Below are 21,420 nucleotides of genomic sequence, written 5' to 3'. Positions count from 1 at the left end.
GCAAAATTAAATTAGAGGTCGTCAATCTCATTTCTTAGAAAAGAAAATGAATAAGCCTTTTGCCTTAAAAAATGAAAGCTCTAATGTATTGGAAATGTTAATGCAGTCAAGCTTGTTTACCCTTTGAACTTTGTACTGTAATTATCAATTGAAAGAGGGATGTATGTGCAGACACTATGTATCAAAGAAGTAAGAATTAATATCTTATGTTTTGGATAATATATTGTTACCTGTTGTTGTCATGGGTTATGGTTTGGTGGCACTTTTGTGAAAGTCAGTTATGTGCTTAAGATCTATTAATAAATTTCCAATCTCTTATTATTGATGGGTATTGATTTTGGCCATTTTTTTTTTAATTAGACAGCCCTAATTGAAAGGGGATATAAATTATTGCTCAGAAGTTGTTTTCCTAACTGAGTTTCTGTTGGTACTATAATTGATATTTTTTTTACTTTATTTTGCACATAGGTGTTAACTTCAAGGTGTTAATAATGAACAACTCTTACAAGCGTGCATGCATGTCGAATGATGAGTTTGACATGATAAGTAGTTTGCCAGATGAAATGCTCCTACATATTTTGTCCTTCTTAGGGATACGAGACGCAGTTCAAACGAGCTTAGTGTCAAAGAGATGGGTTAATCTCTGGACCTCCCTGTCTCATCTCAACTTTGATCCATATGAGTTTGTGTTTGTGGATGAATATCGTCTCAGTACCGACGACAGAAAAAAGGCACTTGATGCAAAGTTTAAAGAATTTGTTGAGGCATTGCTATCCCATCGAGAGGCATCCTCGTTGGACACTTTCCTGATTAAAATCTTAGACCAAGATGGTTGCTCTGACCTTGTTCACACATGTGTCAGCTATGCCATGAAGTTCAATCCTCGAGGTTTTTCTATGGAGACTTCATTCCTCTACACAGATACATTTGCATGCATTTTCTCCTGTGAATCAATAGAGGAACTCTGCTTGAGATCAAGTTATAATTTCCCAAAAATACCAGAGGTTGTAAATCTTCCCCGCATCAAAAGGTTACAGCTTGAACAAATTCAACTTGATAATAGATGTATCACCAGACTTTTCTCAGGGTGTCCAGTTCTTGAAGATGTGTTATTGGAACGTTGCTATGGTGAATTATCATGCATTTTCAGCCAGAAACTCAAGTACTTGTCTCTCCGCTATTGCTTATCATTTCCGCACAGTGAAAGATTAGTGATTTCACCCTCTTCTGTTGAATCAAAAATTGGTATTCGTCGTGCATCTCCTTTTACCATAGACTTCGTTTGGAAAACACTGGATACAACTGCAGTGGGTAATACCTTTTCTTTTATCCAAAATCTTTTTCGTTGTCTCAAGTTAGATGACTATTTTGGAGGCCTTTCAGATGCTACAGATCTCAGGTTACATAGCCAAGACATGATGGTAAGTATGCTATCTTAATTTAATTTTTGTTTTATTTGGTTACTTGGTACTGTTGACCTTGACATTGCGGAAGTGCTAATATGACAAACACGCATCTTAAATTTTCTGAATATCGTTTTTTATCCATTTCTCCTATGATGTGTGCAGAGTATATTGGAAGCAGCGTTACCAAAGATCCAAGCGTTCCATAACCTAATATATTTGAATGTTGGTAGTTGGTGCATGACTTGTAATTTCAGTCCACTTGCATTGTTCCTTCAGCAGGCACCTAATCTTCAGAATATTACCTTATACATGTGTGCAAGACATTGTCGTGGGGAGGAAACTGGCATCCACCAATTGATGAATAATTTGATGTGGATGGACTTTTCTCGATGCAAGAAACTTAAGCTGGTTCGTATCGGACTTTTGAAAGATTATATTAGAGCCCATAAAATTAACAAGGCATTGCTCCCAAGCAGAAAACATTTAGATAATATAGAGATTATTATATTATAGTACATTTGATTTTTCTTCTTTTTTATGTTTTAATTAGTGTACGTGATGATAAATCGAGCATGGTTGTTTTTTCTTTTTTTGAGTTGTTATGACAGTAGTAGTACATGATCGATGTTGTCCACTTAAGGCACTATTTCTATTAACACAGCAATTTTTGTACTGAAATGTGCTCTGTTTTGGCTTTGTGTTATGATATTTAAATGATAATGTTTTCTGAAAGGAGTCCTATTAACAATACAGCTAACGAACTTCCTCTAGTATATCAACAATATGCTTCTGACTTTCAAAATCTATTGAATTGGCTTCAAACGATAAATTCAAACTATTCAAACCAATGTCCTTAATGTGAGCTTCGTTTCCATATAAAAAAATTATTTTCGAATTTATTTACTATTAAGTCAAGCTGTCAAAATATGAAGGATTTTGTGCACATTTTAATGCACTATTTTGCTCATTTTTTTGACCAATTGGCTTGATAGTAAATAAATTCGAAAATAATTTTTTTATATGGAAACAAAGCTTTCGTTAAGGACATTAATTTCGTTTGAAGCTAATTCGATAGATTTTGAATTTATGAGGCCTAGCTACTTCATTATATTTCCTAAAAAATATTAATATAATTTATAGTAAAGTTTCCCAAGCTCTCTTGCAGCATGCAATATATCTGACAGATAAAATTATTATACAACTATATGAAATCATACAATTACAGATAGAAAAACATATAAAATTTGATATAACTTAAATGATCAACAATCAAGTGCTAATACTAAATCAATATTTATTTTTTGGACCAATCGGATGACCAATTAATTGATTAATTAAAGGTAACACCTGCAGGTAGCGTTCCTTTTCACTTCACTCGTTTCCTAATAACTCCCCAGTAATTCAACCATGATAAGAATATACTGGATTCGTCCAGTTTTACACATACTCACCAAGATCAGTTAGAAGTGATTAGACGTTGGAGGAGTCGGCGAGGCCATCTGTGTTCTCCTTTGAATGGAAACTGGACAAGTCCAGTATTGGCTTAACATCTATATATACCAGTACTGTACATGTAATCAACTTCTCTGTATCATTTTGAAACTACTTTAAGCCAAGAAATTCAAAGATACCTTTTAGAATAACTCCACAGTAAAATCTGTTTTTGGTCTTCAACCTTCTCGCAAGAATTTCAAGAAATCCATTTTCCCTCTCTCTCTCTCTCTCGCCTTCTATTACACAGCCTCTTCCTATAGTCCTTTGCACCACAACCGCAACTATGAATACAAACAATGAATTTGATTCCATGGACGAGATGTTAAAGTTACCTGATTTCCACTTTGATCAGAACGTCCCAGTTCAAGGGCCGGAGGATCAAGCACGGGAGGCTCAAGGGCCAGAGGATCAAGCACCAGAGGCTCAAGGGCTGGAGGTTCAAGCGCAGAACGAGACTATGCAAACCCAGAGGGCTACCTTGGTTGATCTGCAAGCTTTGTGGAAGGTATGCATCTCTTTCAATACTAATTTGCAGTTAACAGTTACAGTATATAAAGAGGTACCACCATTTAGTATCAGTGAAATTTAGTCAAGCATTGTTTAGATTTAGTACACTCACTCTCTCTTTCTCGTTTTTTTTTTTCTTTGAGAAACTAACAGTGGCTGTCAGTGGTTACATCTAAACGAAAGGAAAACAACAAGAAAATTACAACGAATTACATCAAATTTTAACCACACATCAGCAGTTCTGAAACCAAAGCTTAGCCTCTCGTATTGCATACTCTGCAGCCCAATTCGGTTCTGCACTGATTGCATCAAAAATCTTTCTATATCAACATTTCCACAATATCCAACATCCTGCAGCAAGATAAACACCCCACTGACTTCTTGTTAAATGTCTCCTGCATATCTGCCAAGATTTTTGTACCATTATTTGCACATTAGTCCCTCCAAAGTGCAAAAATCTGAAACCAAGAATTGTAGAAAATCTGAACCATAAATTTTTAGCAAAGCAGCATTTAAAAAAGAGGTACATAGCTGTTTCCAGTGGCCAATTTTGACAAACCTCGCACTGTAATTCACAATGCAGTCCCCTACGCAGCTCACTCTCTCTTTCTCAGTTAGCAATGACAGTGCTAGTGTGCTACCTTGACTGATAATTAAATGTGGTACCACCATTTAGTATCAGTGAAATTAAGTGTAAATATATGCATGATGTATGTATTGCCATTACTGATTATTACTGTAACGACAGTGGTTTGTATACCATACTATTTAGTTATGCGTTGTTTTTCTGTTTTTGGTGTGGTAATGGTGCAGAAAATATGGATGGATTGGCATGTGACAATATCGAACTCTGGTCAAACATGGAAGTCATCGAACAACAAAACCGTATGCTAGATTGTAAGTCTCTCTCTCTTCTATATATTTAAAGTGGGAAATCACTTGACAATGTTTTTAAGATAAGAAAGGAATGAAGCCCCTACTTTTGTTATGAAATTATATTTTGACAATCTTCAAAAATAAATGTAAATTTGAAAACATTATATATAGGTATGATTATATTTATATTATTATAGCATATCATACTTGTAAAATATGATGAAATTTAATGTGTACTTGTCCGGACATCAAATGTTGAAAATTTTAAGGATTCAAAATTAACATTCTCGATGGACCACTGAACAATGACAAACTTAAAAAAATTCTCAAGTGATCCTTCCTCGTATATAAATAACATAAAAAAGTTACAGCTTATTGCACTACTTTGTTATTTCATATTTTGTTTTCTTGCTTAATTTTGCACAAAGATTTGAAAGCTTACGGGGTTTTCCTTTTATCCCATTGATGTAGTACGGAATGCCAATCTAAGGATCAAGGCCGGTCAAGTGGACCCAAACAGCGGGCCACCAGGGATGATCATGCCCTTTGGTGTACCCCACAGCAATTCTGCCTTGAACAGCGGGCCACCAGGGATGATCATGCCCTTTCGTGCACCCCACAACAACTTTGCCCTGATCCCGTACCAACAAGCAGCTCAAGCACATGCCCGGATGCAGCAGCAGCAACAACCACAACTAGTCCTGCCAAGCCGGATAAATGTTGCCTTAGGGGAAGGAGCTGATGCCGCTGGAAGTGACACAGGAGGAGGAGATGATGCGCCAGGGCAAGGACCCTAATAGTTGACAATTAATAATAGATCATTAAAATTGACTGATGTTAAATAATGACAGCATTCTGCTTTTCAATGTCATATTTTGAACTGGTAGTATTATTAGTTGCCCAATAAGTTCAAGTGATGTATAGATCATCTATGAATGGAAGGGCCTAGCTCGCACTAACATGGTATGTAGAAAGGGTCTTAGTTTCAAATCCTAGTACCGAACTAGTTAGATCATTTGTCGATTAATTTCTGTAATTGAGTCGTACCTAGACCAATCTCTCTTTTTTTCTTCTTTTGCGTTCTTCATATATGGAATCGGGAGCAATAGTATAGATAATAGAACATATATGCTTCTGAGAGAGAAAATTTTGGCATATTGGACTTTTTTAATTTTTCAACTTCTTCATTTATTTTTGTTTTCTCCAAATATAAAATTAATATATTTTGGCACATGAAGATCTAGACAGGTTCTTGCCTTGAAAAGCATTAATTGCATAATTCTATCAAAAATAAAAATTCAGTTGTGCAATTAATAATGTTTTCAGAAACAAAATTTACATGATAATTAAGTAGTACATTTTCCTTTAGTTCTTGACGTGTCATTAATGTCTAATATATTTAAGCACTTTAATTAATGGGTTAATAAACCTTACTTCTCAAAGAAGAAAAAAATAAGATTGGATTGATAATGACTATAATACAGAACAACAAAGGATCTAACATGTACAGTACTAAAATCTAAGACCGAGACATATACACTTTCTAAACTGATTTCCTTCAAAGAGAATAAACCATAAATTATTTGAACTTGAGCGCAACAAAAAATATTGCATGAAAAGATATGCAACATTTTTGCAATTTATTGGTTGCCCAATAAGTTCAAGTGATGTATAGGTCATCTCTGAATGGAAAGGCCTAAAGTAGCATCAAGCTCATGGCTAGCTTGCACTAATATGGCTTGTAGAAAGGATCTTAGTCTCAGATCTTGGTACTGTACTAATTAGATCCTTTGTCGTTTAATTTCTGTACTTAGAGTCTACCTATCTCTTAATTATTTTCTTATTTTGCGTTCTTTTTACTCAAATATATATAAATGAAAATGGAAGCTATATTATAATAAAAACAGATAACATATGTTTAATAAGAGCAAGAATATTTTGGTATATTTTTTTAATTTCTTTATTTGTTTTTCGATTGTTCGAAAAAAAATAGATAATACATGCTTTATAAGGTGCCTCGCAGACATTGAATGCGATAAAATATTTTACTAGAACATTGTTTACGTATTACGAACCGTTACAATTACTAAGATAAGTTTCCTTTCATTGACAATTATTTTGTAATCTAAGCATAAACTTCTGAAGATGATACGATTAAAGCTTGTGTTACATTTTTTTTTAATCCTACTTATTTTGTTTGTTCTTGACATGTCAATATTATTTGTCTAATATCTCCAAGCATTTTATTTAATAGGTAATGAAACTATTTTTTTTTTAATAAGAAGCAAAAAAGAACAAGAAAAAATAAGAATTGATTGGTAATGACTAATACAAAACAACAAAGGAACTAACTTGTGCGGTACTGAAATCTGAGACTGAGACATACATATACACTTTCTAAACTCACTTCCTTCAAAGAGAATGAACCATAAAACATTTGAACTTTGGCACAACAAAAAATGTTGCATGATAAGGTTACGTAACATTTTCGCAATTTATTAGTTGCCCAATAAGTTCAAGTGAAGTATAGATCATGATCTCTGAATGGAAGGGGCCTAAAGTAGCATTGAGCTCATGGCTATAGCTTGCACTAATATGGCATGTAGAAAGGATCTTAGTTTCAAATCCCAGTACCGAACTAGTTAGATCCTTTGTCGATTATTTTTTGTAATTGAGTCATACCTAGACCAATCTCTTTCTTTTCTTCTTTTTCGTTCTTTTTAGTATATATATATTGTATAGATAATAAAGCTTTTGATATATGTTTCATAAGAGCGATAAAATTTTGGTATATTGATGTAATTAATCTCTTCATTTATTTTTCTTTTGTTTGAAAATATAATCAGTAGTTTTGGCACATGAGGATCCTAGGCCTAGATCTAATTAATTTGGTATTTAGAAAATTTTCCTATAAAATCAACTGGAAGAAACTGCAGCATAAACACAAGCTATATATGGAATAAAAAGTTCAAATTCTTTGTTTTAACCGACCTCTCTAATAAAAACAGTTTTATGGTTTTATGGTTTTATGGCTTATCAATAAACCAAACCATAGCATGCAATACATCTACATTTGCTTCAATTTAAATCATGTTTCTTTGTCTGGATCTATGTTGTCATATCTTATACACAATTCTTGCCTTGATTAGTTTTCATTACATAGCATCGTCAACCAAATATTAATTTGTTTCTACAATTAATGATGTTTGTAGAAAAAAAAATATGATGAAATTATTTGAAAAAATATTACTTTAGTGAGAAAAATACATCTTATTTCAATAAACTTGTTAATTTGACAAAAAAATTGTCTAACTTGCTCTGCATTAGTAAATGAGTTGCAAACAAATTGCAAACCATTTTAAAGATGTCTCGCGGACATTGAATGCGATAAAATATTTTACATTGTCTGCGTATTACAAACCGTTACAATTACTAAGATGAGTTTCCTTTCATGTACAATTATTTTGTAATCTATTCATAAACTTCTTTTACTCTATTGTTTTTTTTTTCTTTGGATCATCTTTTTTTTATTAGTTTCTTTTATCCTTTCAAAGGGTGTATGAGATTTCCAAACATTGTCAGCATCACTTACATACCTTAATATTGGATTTTTTTTTTAAAAATAGAACTCATTTTAATTATTTTAATAGAACAAGCACCATTAAATTGTTTTTTTATAAAAAAAAGGGATCGGTGGAGGGAGAATTTAAATTTTGTTCTAAAGAATATGCGTTGGTCATTTTTACTTATTCGTGTCTCCACCGATCCTAGATCCCTATGATCGATGGAGCTGTTTTTTTATAAAAAGCAGCTCAATGGTGATTGTTCTATTAAAATAATTAAAATGAGTTCTATTTTAAAAAAAAATCTTAATATGGTTAGTCATATATATATTTGAATGCGACGAAATAATTTAATGGAATATGTTGGATATCAAAATCGTGAAATACTTCATAAGATAACAACAAACAACTAGCATATATAGGGATCTTTATAATTACCGAAATTTTCTAAAACCAAATCAAAGAAAATCTAAACATAAAACAAAGGTTTAATTTGCAACGCAATTTGGACCTTACAATCTACTGTATGCTGAAGGAAATATAAAAACATAATCTCTTCAATAATAATAAAAGTTCCAAAATTAATTATGGAAGAAAGAAAATTCTTACTAGGTAAGGTCTTCCACCATTGTCGGCTTCTCTAAATTCCTTCCATCCTTCCTTCTTCCTGCATCAACCAGCCAAGGCCATGGCGAGATTTAGAGAATTTATGGTTTCATATTTTTTTTATTGACGATGATAAGGTACTAAGGACCTGTATATATAGAAGGAAAGAAACCTCGATGTTATCGGCGAACAGTGGTTGACAGCTAATATCAATGTATTTATCATATATTTTGGGTTTTATTCATTTTGTATTCTAATTAATAATCGTTAGGTTAAGGGAAATATACCAAGGAGCGTTCTAGGAAATTATTTTCATGTATTTACCGTTCAATGTACATCAGACGGTTTATGGTTGTACTCCAGATTCTAGTAGATTTGTAGACCAGAAAAATTGTAACGGCTACGGCATTCAAACTTTTTTTTTTAAATTCAAAATTATTCTAGAAGGAATTCTGGTCATTGAATTATTCAAACTATGGGTGTACATGGCTTGGCTTTGTTGGTTCTGAAAACAATACAAGTGATGGTTTTGAACAGGCCTGGGTGCATGGCAAAAAAGTTCCGAGCTTGTGGCTCGATTGTGACTCGTTTGTTACTGGATTGAGTTATATTAACAATCTAACTCGCTACTAGTTCGGTTCAGAATTAATGTGTTCAAGCTGGGTCTAGCTTGCTCGTGAGCTAGCTCAGTTAGGTATCAATTTGTGAATTTGTATGAATATATATGTGTGTGCATTTTATACTGTCCAGCTCGATCTAAAAAGTTTGTAGAACATATTTTCTTCTTAAAACAAAATTCAGTCAGATCGAGCAAACCAGCTCGCGAGCTAGCTTGTTTTTGCTCGCAGTGGCGGATCTAAAGCCAATCAAAAGGTGGCTAAGCCACCCTTATGATTTTAAAATATTAGTTATATATATACTAAGATGTAATTAAATTTTATTTTTTTTGGAACATTTTATATAGTCCAGCTCCCCTCATATATGATCACATGTTCACTTTAGTCTACTGGTAAGATCTTATGTAGTGTTGGGAAGAGCTTGGGTTCAATTTCCACTGGATCACAATTTTTTGTATTTTATTTTTTAGCCCCCCCCCCCCCCCCCCCCCCCCCCCACACACACACACACACACACACAAAATAAAGATTTTCTAGTTCCGCAATTTGTGACAATTTCAAGCTGGGATATCAGCTCGTTCATGACTCGGACGAGCCAACTCGTGATGAGTCAGCTCGTTATCACCCCCTAGTTTTGATGAATCTTTTTTACAATCACATAAATATGCTTTACTAAAAAAAAAATAACAAATGGTAAATATATTTTTATGAATCAATATAAATGCAATATTATTCTCACTTTTAAGTTTTAACATGCTTGATTTATTTCATAGAAACCGAATAAATGATCAAATATTTTCACTAATTAACTTCTGTGAAAATTTCAGAATTATAACAACAAAAAAGTATCATCCCAAATAGAGTAAATATAATAAAATATAATAGAAACTTAGTACCAACAAAAATGCAAGCAAAAACTTGAAATGAAAAGAAAAGAGAGATGGGGATTCATAAGCATTTTTTTTTTGGTATTACTCGATTAACGTTTTTTAGCCCTTTGACCACAGTTAAAAATAATATATCACTTGAAATGTCATTCGAAATCTTGACAACCGTAGTTTTGTGTACAATAAGATCATAAGGCGTGCTCCACAAAATCTCCACGTAGAGAGAAGGAAGAAATCAGCTGTCGTTTACTCTATCTACACTCTAATTCAGAGGTAACAAAATTCGGAGCTTTTTTACAGTGAGTTCTTCCTTTCTCTCCTCTGCTCCCCTTCGCTTTTTCTCTGATTTTCCTCTTCTGGAGTAGAGTAATCTTCACCTCCTCTTCCTTCCCTTTCCTTTAATGGCGTTCTCTTCCCCTCCTCAGGCTCTGGAGCACAGCCTAAGATGCATAAAAGTGATAAATTTGATAAATGATTTGAAATTTATAATTATTTAAGAAATTTGATAAAATATTAATAACATTCAAATTGATTCACAATCAATATATAAAACTAATAATATGCCTACAACTTTTAATTTGAATTTTTTTAACTTGGCAAAATATTGTCAAAAAATATAATAATTAATCCATTATTGACCCTAATCATATTTCCTATAATAAAAAGGTATGAAAAGATAAGACAGTAGATAAAGTATTGTGCCCGAATTCGTATCACCTATCACCTAAGGTAACAAAATATTTCTGTTTGAATCTGGACCGTCCAATCAGAATCAATACGTTCTACTTCAGACTTGATTAATCCGGATTCTGATCGGACGGCCGTAATCCAGACAACAATATTATGTTACTTGAGAGGATCTGGATTTTTTATTCCCAAGTGTGCAAAGCTGCTTGGGAGCTTTAACCCAGAATATGTCGAAGTCGAACTAATCCTCAACTCCTCCCACTCATTTAAATCCTCTGTGACGGATGCGACAGTGTTTTTGTGTGGCGACTACCGATTGATAAAACTGACGCTTAAAGTTATAAAAATTTGTGTTGTCAGTTACTTGCCACACGGAATATACCTTTACGCGATTTCGAGAATCTAAATTCTCACAATTTACGGCCGCTTGAGGCCCACGAGAATAAAATATTGGCCCATTTGGGATTATTACAGTCCACCATTACACTGTTCGCTCTCTTCTCCTCATCTTATCCTCTACAACACTGGAGCGGGCTGTAAGTTCTTAAGGCCGTCCGATTTTCATCGGAAGGTTATGATTGGAATCTGAACGAATCTCAGTACAATAGTCTCCGCCCGATCCGCTCTCCAACTTATCAGGGTTTTAGTCCCCATCGCAGGTTGCATCTCACGTGAGCCAGGTGCTTTTCAAAAATGTTTAGGGTTTTTCTCTCTCCGTTTCTCTGTGCACGACGCCCCTCCCGCTTCTCCTTCCCATTCGAAAACCCTTGGAAATTTTGAAATCCCCTCTCGCTCTCTCTGCGAGCAATCAATCTACTGACTAATTCTGTCGTTCGGTTGTTAAAAGGAGCACTATTGTTTTGTTTTCTGGAGTTGATTGCAAGGTATCTCTTTTGATTGGAAATGTACATTCGTTCAATTTATAATTTATTTAAATGTTAGATTGTTAGGTTTATTTTTCGTGCTTGGACTGGTTTATTTTTCGTGCTTGGACTGGTTTATTTTCTTCTAATTTAGGTTTTTTTTTCTCTTTTCGTTACCACACTTTCGTCCTCGTTACCTAGGGTTTATGCTTAAGCATGCTGTTGTTCGTTCAATTGAGTGTTAATCTTAACAAAAGCCTTATTGTTTACCGTAAACCAAGTGCTATTCAAGACTTGAAGTAAAACACCTAAATATCTGACTCAACTGCTACAGTAGATAATGATAATAAGTCATTTTGGCTGGCGTACCCTGCATTTGACTTTTGGGTTTCCCCCCTCTATTTTCATTATTCCTATTAGTGTCAATTTGTAGGGCATTTCAAGGTGCATAGTCTTTCTATTTTGTATTTATTTGGATCCTGTGCCTAAAATTGAGATTTATTGCTCTATTGTGTTTAACTCGGTAAGTAAAAGCTGTTTGATTGGTGTTAATGAATGCATTTTTATTAATGGATAGTTGATCTGGATTTATTGCTCTATGAGTTCTAATTAATTAATTCTTATTGCATTCAAGTGTTCAACTTGATTTGATGATTTAATCAAGGTGTACTTGATTACATGGGTCAAATGTATTTCGCTAAAAGCATTAATGAAAAGGTAATGTGGGATGCTTAAAATTTGGTTTAGCAGTTCAATTGGCTAGTGCTTGTTGCCAGTTTTAGGTTATTTTTTATACTTTTTCTTTCTTATTGCGATGTAGTCTCATGTGAATCCACCGCTATTGCAGCATAAAAATGGCAATGGAGATTACTCAAGCTCTTCTTTCTGCACAATCACCAGATGGCCAAACCCGCACAGTCGCTGAGGCAAATCTGAAGCAGTTCCAAGAGCAGAACCTTCCTCAGTTCCTCCTCTCCCTTTCAACTGAACTATCAAATGATCAAAAACCTCCTGAGTCACGTCGCCTTGCTGGCATCATACTAAAGAACTCACTAGATGCAAAAGACTCTGCCCGCAAAGAGTACCTGACCCAGCAGTGGGTCAGTGTGGACCCAAGCATAAAATTCCAGATCAAAGAATCTTTGTTAAGAACCCTTGCATCTTCTGTGGCTGAGGCTCGGCATACCTCTTCCCAAGTCATTGCCAAGGTGGCATCCATTGAAATTCCAAGAAAGGAATGGCAAGACCTGATAGGAAAGCTGTTAGGCAATGTGACCCAGGCATTTGCACCTGGTTCTCTCAAACAGGCTACTTTGGAGACTTTAGGTTATGTTTGTGAGGAGGTGGCCCCACAAGATCTTGAGCAAGACCAGGTCAATGCTGTTCTGACAGCTGTAGTACAGGGCATGACATCAGCTGAGCCCAATTCTGATGTGCACTTAGCAGCAATCAGAGCACTCTACAATGCCCTAGATTTTGCACAGACAAATTTTGAAAACCAGGTTGAGAGAAATTTCATCATGAAGGTTGTATGTGAGACTGCGGTTTCGAAAGAATCAGCTGAGATAAGGCAAGCGGCTTTTGAGTGTCTAGTCGCCATTGCCTCGATCTATTATGACTACCTCGAGCCATACATGCAGACCTTGTTTAACCTCACGGCTGAGGCAGTTAGAGGGGATGAAGAGCCAGTTGCATTGCAAGCGATTGAGTTCTGGAGCACGCTTGCCGAGGAGGAGATGGAGAGGCAGGATGATTGTGTTGCCTTAGATGAGCTCAACTCACCTCTCTTGCATTTTCATTTCGTAGATAAGGCCCTTGAATCACTTGTCCCAATGCTTCTAGAAACTCTGCTAAAGCAAGAAGAGGATCAGGACCAGGATGATACTATGTGGAATCTTTCAATGGCTGGTGGTACCTGTCTTGGACTGGTCTCCAAGACTGTCGGTGATAAGGTGGTCCCACTTGTCATGCCGTTCGTAGAGAGGAACATCACTAAGGCAGACTGGCGTAGCCGTGAGGCTGCTACATTTGCTTTTGGGTCGATTTTAGAGGGGCCCTCAGTGGAGAAGCTTTCACCCCTTGCACGAAGTGGATTTGAGTTTTTACTAAGTGCTATGAAAGACCAGAGTAGCCATGTCAGAGATACAACTGCTTGGACACTTGGCCGTGTATTTGAGCTAGTGCACCGCCCTGTCAGTGGTGATCCTGTGATAAATGAGAAAAATCTCCCTGGTATCATGACAGTGCTGCTAGACAGCATCCGAGACGTACCCAACGTGGCTGAGAAAGTCTGTGGGTCTCTTTATTTTCTCGCACAAGGGTATGAGGATGCTGGCCCAGCCTCCAAGGCGCTCACGCCTTACTATGAGAGCATGATTGCTGCACTCCTTTCAACTGCTGACCGTGCTGGTATCAGCAATGTCCGCCTGAGAGCCTCAGCTTACGAAACCTTGAATGAAGTTGTCAGGTGTAGCTATATACCAGACACCCTCAACACCACTGCACAGCTGTTACAAGAGATAACAAGGCGGGTGAAGCATACTGTGGATCTCCAAGTCGTTTCTTCCGATGACAGGGAGAAACAGAGTGACCTCCAGGCCTTGCTCTGTGGGGGCCTTCAGGTAATTATTCAAAAGCTGGGGGGTTCAGAAGGTAAATCAGTAATTCTACAAATGGCTGATGAGATGATGATGGCGTTTCTGCGAGTGTTTGGTTGTCGTAGTGCAACTGTGCATGAGGAAGCCATGTTGGCAATTGGAGCACTCGCATATGTCACTGGTGCTGATTTTGAAAAATATATGCCGGAGTTCTACAAATTCCTCGAAATGGGCCTAACAAATTTCGAGGAGTACCAGGTCTGTTCCATCTCTGTAGGTGTTGTGGGGGACATATGCCGTGCACTTGATGACAAAATCCTCCCCTATTGCGATGGCATAATGACCGTATTGTTGAAGGATTTGTCGAATGCAATGCTCAACCGTTCAGTGAAACCACCAATTTTCTCAAGCTTTGGGGATATTGCACTTGCCATAGGGGAGAAATTTGATAAATATTTGCCATATGCAGCCCCCATGATGCAGAGTGCATCTGAGATGTGCATGCACCTGGATACAAGCGATGATGACATGGTGGAATATGTAAACCAGCTGAGGAGGGGAATTTTCGAGGCATATTCGGGTATGCTTCAGGGCTTCAAGAATTCCAAGCCTGAAATCATGCTACCCTATGCAGCCTCCCTTGTGCTATTTATTGAAGCAGTTTTTAAAGACCATAGCAGGTACATTTTGTTAGATATTTTATTGGGAACACAATGATTTAGCTTGTTTTAAAATATAATACTGTTTCAGAACTGTACCATACAGTACCCATAAGTGTAACACTGACCAGTCATTGTTTTGTTTAAAGTATTTTTATTTTTATAATCCAAAAGAAGCTTGAAATTTTGAAGAAAAAAAAATCATGCTGACCAGATGGATGTTGCATTTCCTTTTAGTGATGATTTGGTGACTAAAGCGGCGGTTGCAGCATTGGGTGATCTTGCAGATGCACTGGGAGGTAGAATCAAGGAATTGTTGGCAGGTTCACCATTCTATAATGAATTGTTGAGTGAATGCCTTCTGTCTGATGATGATGTATTGAAGGAGACTGCTGGGTGGGCCCAGGTGTTGATCCAACATATTTTGCAGTCATAAAGGGTTGGGTACCTTTTTCTTCTCTTTTTTTTTGTTGGTGCTTGTTTTAATTGATGATCTTCTAGATCATGAAAAGATTTAAAAAGGGTAGTGCTGTCGAATAGCTATGTCATAGTCTTGAGCCTTCGGTGCCGGATTGGTCAGTGGAATGTCAATTGGCAAGGTATTGGCAATGAGTAATCATTGTAACAGAAATTGTTCTGACTGATCATGTTAATCGATTATTCCTTGTTTAACAAGCGTTCCTCATCTAGCTGATTCTTCGAAAGTTTACTTGCCTGATTGGTGGTTTTTTTCTTGCATTTGTGATGCTGAATTACTTGCGTGCTATTCTTGTGCACCCTAACAACAAAGAATATGTAAGGAACAGTTCAGCTTCCAAATTACATGATCTTAACAGAATCCCATCTATTGTAGAACAAATACACGGGAAATGATTGAGCACATTATTGGATCCCAGTGCGACCTTGTCCCCGAAAATCAGGAATATTTCAAAGTCACCCGAGAAGATAAGAAAAGGTTAATACTTTCGAGGCCCGGTCCGGCCCGTTATAGTCCTTTTGGTCAGTGATCAGGCCCGGCCCGTCTATGGGGCCTGACCTTATCAGTTAGTGTTCTTAGGTGAAATATTTATTGCAGGAGCGCTCTGAGTGGTAGAGAATGGTACAGAAACCGAAACATAACCAACGTTTGTTGTAAACCTCATCTGATCCTCTCTTTTGTTATCACACAATCAGAGGTAAAACACATGCAAAACACTATTATGATCCAAATAATTATACCAATCAAACTTCTTTAAGAACTGGAAGGCATAAAACAGCACCTTGAAGCAGTTGCCGCAAACACTATTTTGCTCTTTTTTTCTTTCTTTTTGGAGAAACAGGGTCATAACTCATAACCACCAACCTCCAAGTAAAAACTGTTTTTACGTACATATTATTAACCTATATGTGTGTGCCTAACCCACTCTTATTCCCAATTGAGGTCTAAGAGGTAAATTAATATTCTAACAACTAATGGGAATAACTCAAAAAATTCAAAGGGATACAAAATTTGTATTAATATCCAAAAATATAATTAATTTCAAAATCTACACCCCTATAATTCGAAATTTGTTTAACCAGAAAAAAAAAATTGCAATTCTAGACTAACTTTCTGTAAATTTTATTCTCAAATCTGAGAACCTCCGAAATCGAAAATTAAATTTCCGGTTTTTGAAACCGCAAAAAAATCTCTGGTTTTAATTATTATCACCTATGTAGTACAGATACGGACACAATGTTGGATACAACACGACACGAAATTGCATGGCTCAATGTTTTTTAAAATGGCCTCGTTGAAAAAAAACAAATTTTGACCTGTTTGAGGGACACGTATCATCTGCATAACTCAAAAGAGATTTTTTGAGTTAATGTATTTCAGCCGTTTGATTTTAAACAGAATCAATCCGTTCGTCTGATTTTAACACAGGAGTTTTCTATAATTAGTGTGAATCTAGTCTATACGAATTTTAAAGCGAATCAGATGGTCCAGATTAACTCAAAAGATTCCTTTTAAGTTAATGCAGAGGATACGAATTCGTTCGAGGGTGTGTTCAGGTGAAACCGGTGTTTCGCTGAGTCTTTCTTTGGTTTTAGGTTTTGATTAAACTATCAAGAGTGTTTTGTTACATTAAAATATACGCATGAATTCAACTTGGATTTTCCCATCGATTAGAGATCTTTGAATTGCTGGAGTAATTGATCTGATCACAAGTATACGTGCGCCAAAAGACTTCCCTATGGACACATCTTGTATTATTTTATTTTTCTTTCTATTCTTTTTTCTATTCTTCTTATTGGTAATGAATAGCATTATATAGAAACTTTTAGTTTGTACATTTACACGACCAACCGAGGCTAAATGAAAAGAATTGCAAATAAGATAAATTCAGAAAAGGAAAAATTTTAACCCAAGACCTGGCAGTTTAGTTGAATGCCATCCACTAAAATTTGTTGTTGTGTGTGGAGACAATTGAATATTTTTTTTTTACTTTGTTAATCACTATTCTAACATTCCTTGCTCGGCTTGAACACGTTGCATAAACGATAATTTATAAGTCACTAAATTCCATGAACTTTGGCATTGGCAACTGAAAACCCAACACCCATACTGCAAAATCAACAAATTAAACCTTCATCTAAAACAACCATTAAATTTTGTACAAAATTTAGAAAACTCAAATCCAACTTGACCTGCTCCAAGAAAGCTCCATGCAGATCCAAGAATTAACTGCACGCTAACAATTTACATAGAGAAGTTTTGAAAGAAACCAACAAATCAATCAACAAGCACTTACAAGCCAAACCAACTAATATTTTTTAGTTTGTCTCTGGTGACATTATTTCTAGCTCAGCCCACCATAGTGGCGATACTTTCGGTGTAGCCCCGTCAGGGGGCATTTCTGTAATTTCTCTCAGCCTTCTCGCAACTTCTCCCATGGTTGGCCTCCTCTTTGGGTCCCAATCAACACAGTCTTTAGCCACCTCAAACAATGCACCTAAGACATTCTCATCGAAGGATTTAAGGGTTGGATCAACTGTATCCTTCAGAGAAGCACAGCCCTCAAGTTGGGTCCACTCATCAGAGAACGGGATTTTACCAGATATCAATTCTAGTAAGATGATGCCAAACATGTGCACAATAGTCTCCGGGTCAGGTGTTGCATTCATCTCTTTAGAATTAGTACAAAGATTAAGATCTGAGACTTTAGCAGCATAATCATCAGTTAAATAGATGGTGGATGAGTCAAGGTTTGTGAGAATGACAGGTGGGTCCAGCTGATGCATGTGCTCCAAGCAGTAAGCTATCCCCACGGCTATTCTCACCCTTGTTCCCCAGTTCAAATGCTCGGCCTCTTTATCTATACCAAACATATATCACAAGAAAAAAATTAAGAAAAAAGCATACTACGAATAAGATATCATATTATAGTACTGGTGTACACTAAAAGCTTATTCAAGGCATCACATTTTGGATTAAAAGAGATGATGTTGTTGTACCAGGAAACAATATGGCATCACATTTGGGTGCAAAACCTTTAAAAGCTTAGAAAATTTAAAAGGAAAACACGTACAGTGAAGATGCTCAAAGAGAGTCCCATTAGGAGCATATTCAAAAACCATCATCCTTGTAAAAGGCTTCATTTCTTCACAATAACCAAGCAAGTTTACAAAGTTCTTGTGGTTAACTCTTGACAGACTTGTTATCTGAGAAAATATACAAAATAAAAAAAAAGGAATGATGAAATATCTATTATATTTTTCACTGAGATTAATTTCACACAAGTTTATATAGAAAAGGGGGAAAGGGGGGGATTATCATCAATCATTCCCTTTTTCCTAAGGGATTTACAAAGTTATTGTGTAATTTTGATATGTACCACATAAAACTTGGAATATAAAAGGATGGATTATGGGTGCTTATGTCACTGCAAAATACAGTTTTGGAGGACAGAATTCGCATAAAATTCTAGATGATGAAGGTAAAGTGTACCAACTTCTGGACATTATTTAGGGGCATCTATGGAAGTTTGCTTACAAAATGATAATATTACAAAAGCTAACCTTCTTTCTGAATTGGGATTCACAATTCTTTGACCAATCCTTGGATGATTTGACCAGACCAGAAACAACAGCTATTTCAACCCCACTTGACAGTGTCCCTTTGTACATAATACACTTTGATCCAAATGTGCCAATAATGTTACTGAAATATTCGCATGCGACCTCCACCTCAGCTCGCTTAAGTGCTGGCACCCCTTTATAAGGACGATAGGTTAAAAAAATGAATTTTTAGAGGAATAGATTTGGAATTCTCTGTCAGGAAGAAATGAAATCTCCAAAAGAACAAGTCCAAAACAATATTTTAGCTATGTCATGATGATATCAATGTGAAAGAGGTGGCAACTGAGTAGGTCATGTTGGATTCAAATTTCAAATACCATCTGAGCAGGTTATAAACATTTTTGTGTTTGTGTTTTTTCAGTCAAGTCAGTTTAATATATAGTGTTTTCATCAGGTAAAATTGGGATGTTTGACTATCATATTCCCCAGAATAGGTCGGGTTCAGTCCAAGTTTAGACATGACATGTCTAGTGACACTTTTAAATTTGCTAGTAATGTCTATGTAAGCTCTAGTTCAACTGCACAAACACTAACCAAATATCAATAGTTTCTTCAGAAGAAGCATTCGGATTACAATTATTTTTATTCCAATGCACCCCAAATCAAGTAATTCACTTAAAAGGGATTTACCTTTAACAAATGCTTTCTGTAATTGGCCACTGAGACCTGTGGCCCACGGCCTGACAGCCACAACCTTCTTCGTGCGAATGCAAACAAATAATACAACTGAGATAACAAGGAGAAAAGAAACTCCCCCTATGACTGAACCATAAAGATGCAATGATTTCACGTGCTTCCCTTTCAAGATTGTTTTAGCCAAAGGTGGTTTTACAGACTGAGATGAATGAACTGGTACGGTATGGTTCACAGGTTTATGTTTGGGTTGAGGATTCTGGCTTCGCGGCAATGGTAATGGTAGTGGTAGAGAAGAAGGTGCTGGAGATATCCTTTGTGGTTTCAAGGTAGTGGGAGAGGAATGTTTGCGGTGGTGGTGCTTGTGAGGTGCCGGTGCAGGAGAGATGACACCCTTTGCAGTGATTATGTTATTGTGAGATTGTAAGAGTTTGCGCGTATTTGAGGCATCAGTCCATCTAAATTGAGAGAAAAAAAAGTGAGAATGATTTTGGTATTGAGCTGGTCAGGCTGGTACAGCAAGTATGTATACAGCTGAAATTGATTCACACCAGTATGGGGTCATTTTGGCTGAGTTTGGCCTTACAATGTGAGAGAACTTTGTAAAAGCGCAAAAATAAATGATCTAATTTCTTACTCATAACAACTATTCATCACTATCCTTCTTAAATTTTGTTTCTGATTTGGTCTACCAATGTTGGAGCCTCTTAGAGGAAAGTCTGGAAAATAATGAGCCCCACATTTTCTGCATTTCTTTAAATTAAGGTGTTAATTTTTTTTTTTGTTATATCCTTAAAATTTTAGTTATTATTTAGTTGAGCTTTAATCAGTTAAATTACAAGAATTGTACAATTGTACTTCAGAAAGTTCAGAAAATATTCTTTCATAAAAAATTTAGACTAGACACCAACACTTTCTAATTTTGAAACTGTAAAACCTCTAATTGGAGAAATCAGTAGAGAAATCAATGGAGTGCTTATGAAACTACCTGATTGAACAAGAAAAATTCACCAGCCTGATTGTATAAAACATCAGAATTAATGAGACAAATGAAGTTCCCCTTGTTTACGAATTCGCAAATAAAATTAGAAAAGGCAAGGTAGCAAATTCTTTCAGCAATTTACAAAAAAACAAAAAAAACATCAAGATTTTAAGAACACTAAATATGAATAACAGCAACCTAAACCCCAAATTTCCCATTTTATAACACTAAATAGAATGAAAGCAAAAAGTTAAAATACTTACAGATCCAACTCGCCAGTGTCCTTAGCTACAGAAATGTCCGTTCCTGAAGAAAAAAAAAAAAAAAAGGAAAAATAGTTAGGGTTAGTACAAAAAGACTCAAACTTGAGGCTTCAAAAACCCCATCCTAGCTTCCAGTTCTTGCTCAAACAACTAACCTTTCACATTGTGCGAACAAAATATGAAGAAGAAAACGAGCACCAGACGCCAATCCATGCTAAAGTCGAGCAAAATCAAACGGAAAAAGGGGGCGAAATTGTAGAGAAAACAGTGAGCCGATTATAAAGCGACTTCTCAGTACAAACGCGCAAACGGAGAAGAAAGTGTAGGCAAAACTTCATTAAAGTAAGGTCCTTGATTAGATGAGATTTTATGGAGAGAATATATAATGAATTTTGCAATGAATGTTGGTGTGAGATTTGATGGGTTTCCTTCAGCTTATAGGTCACTCTCTTGAGTGAGAGAGGTGGAAGAGATGAAATGTTGCTGATTTGGGTAAAGTGTGATGGAGCACTGTCAACTGTACTGGGTCCCTTTATGCTGCAACTCGCGCTGAAACAACAAACCCTGCAACTCAATCAAGAAGGTTAAATACAAAATGAACGGACAGGATGATATTGTTCTTTAAGGAGATTTAATTATACCAATCATAAAGGATCGATCTTCAGCGTTGGATCAAATC

General features: G+C 36.0%; 3 protein-coding genes across 4 annotated transcripts; 2 read left to right on the top strand and 1 right to left on the bottom strand.

Annotated features, from left to right (window-relative positions):
- The first annotated feature begins 490 nt into the window (after window positions 1-490).
- LOC144573649 (putative F-box/LRR-repeat protein At3g59160) lies at window positions 491-1,439 on the top strand. Its single transcript, XM_078323422.1, has one exon. It carries the CDS (start codon window positions 492-494, stop codon window positions 1,437-1,439), a length of 948 nt encoding a protein of 315 aa, XP_078179548.1. The 5' UTR covers window position 491.
- Window positions 1,440-11,304: 9,865 nt separating this feature from the next.
- LOC144573400 (importin subunit beta-1-like) lies at window positions 11,305-15,441 on the top strand. Of its 2 annotated transcripts, none has more exons than XM_078323183.1 (3): window positions 11,305-11,527; window positions 12,354-14,783; window positions 15,000-15,441. In XM_078323183.1, exons 2-3 carry the CDS (start codon window positions 12,361-12,363, stop codon window positions 15,196-15,198), a joined length of 2,622 nt encoding a protein of 873 aa, XP_078179309.1. In that variant the 5' UTR covers window positions 11,305-11,527; window positions 12,354-12,360; the 3' UTR covers window positions 15,199-15,441. The 2 variants fall into 2 exon arrangements, with proteins under 2 accessions (XP_078179309.1, XP_078179310.1); XM_078323184.1 differs by having other exon boundaries at window positions 12,327-14,783.
- A 1,916-nt stretch (window positions 15,442-17,357) lies between these two features.
- On the bottom strand, window positions 17,358-21,245 carry LOC144572990 (Protein kinase superfamily protein). The gene is made up of 6 exons (XM_078322640.1): window positions 20,897-21,245; window positions 20,742-20,784; window positions 19,494-19,954; window positions 18,804-18,997; window positions 18,314-18,446; window positions 17,358-18,100 (listed from the first exon to the last, which is right to left on the bottom strand). Exons 1-6 carry the CDS (start codon window positions 20,952-20,954, stop codon window positions 17,559-17,561), a joined length of 1,431 nt encoding a protein of 476 aa, XP_078178766.1. The 5' UTR covers window positions 20,955-21,245; the 3' UTR covers window positions 17,358-17,558.
- Between the last annotated feature and the right edge of the window lie 175 nt (window positions 21,246-21,420).

The sequence above is a fragment of the Carex rostrata genome, chromosome 21 (assembly GCF_964058835.1).
Source record: "Carex rostrata chromosome 21, lpCarRost1.2, whole genome shotgun sequence".
NCBI lineage: Eukaryota > Viridiplantae > Streptophyta > Magnoliopsida > Poales > Cyperaceae > Carex > Carex rostrata.
This window is presented reverse-complemented; position numbering and strand designations above follow the sequence as displayed.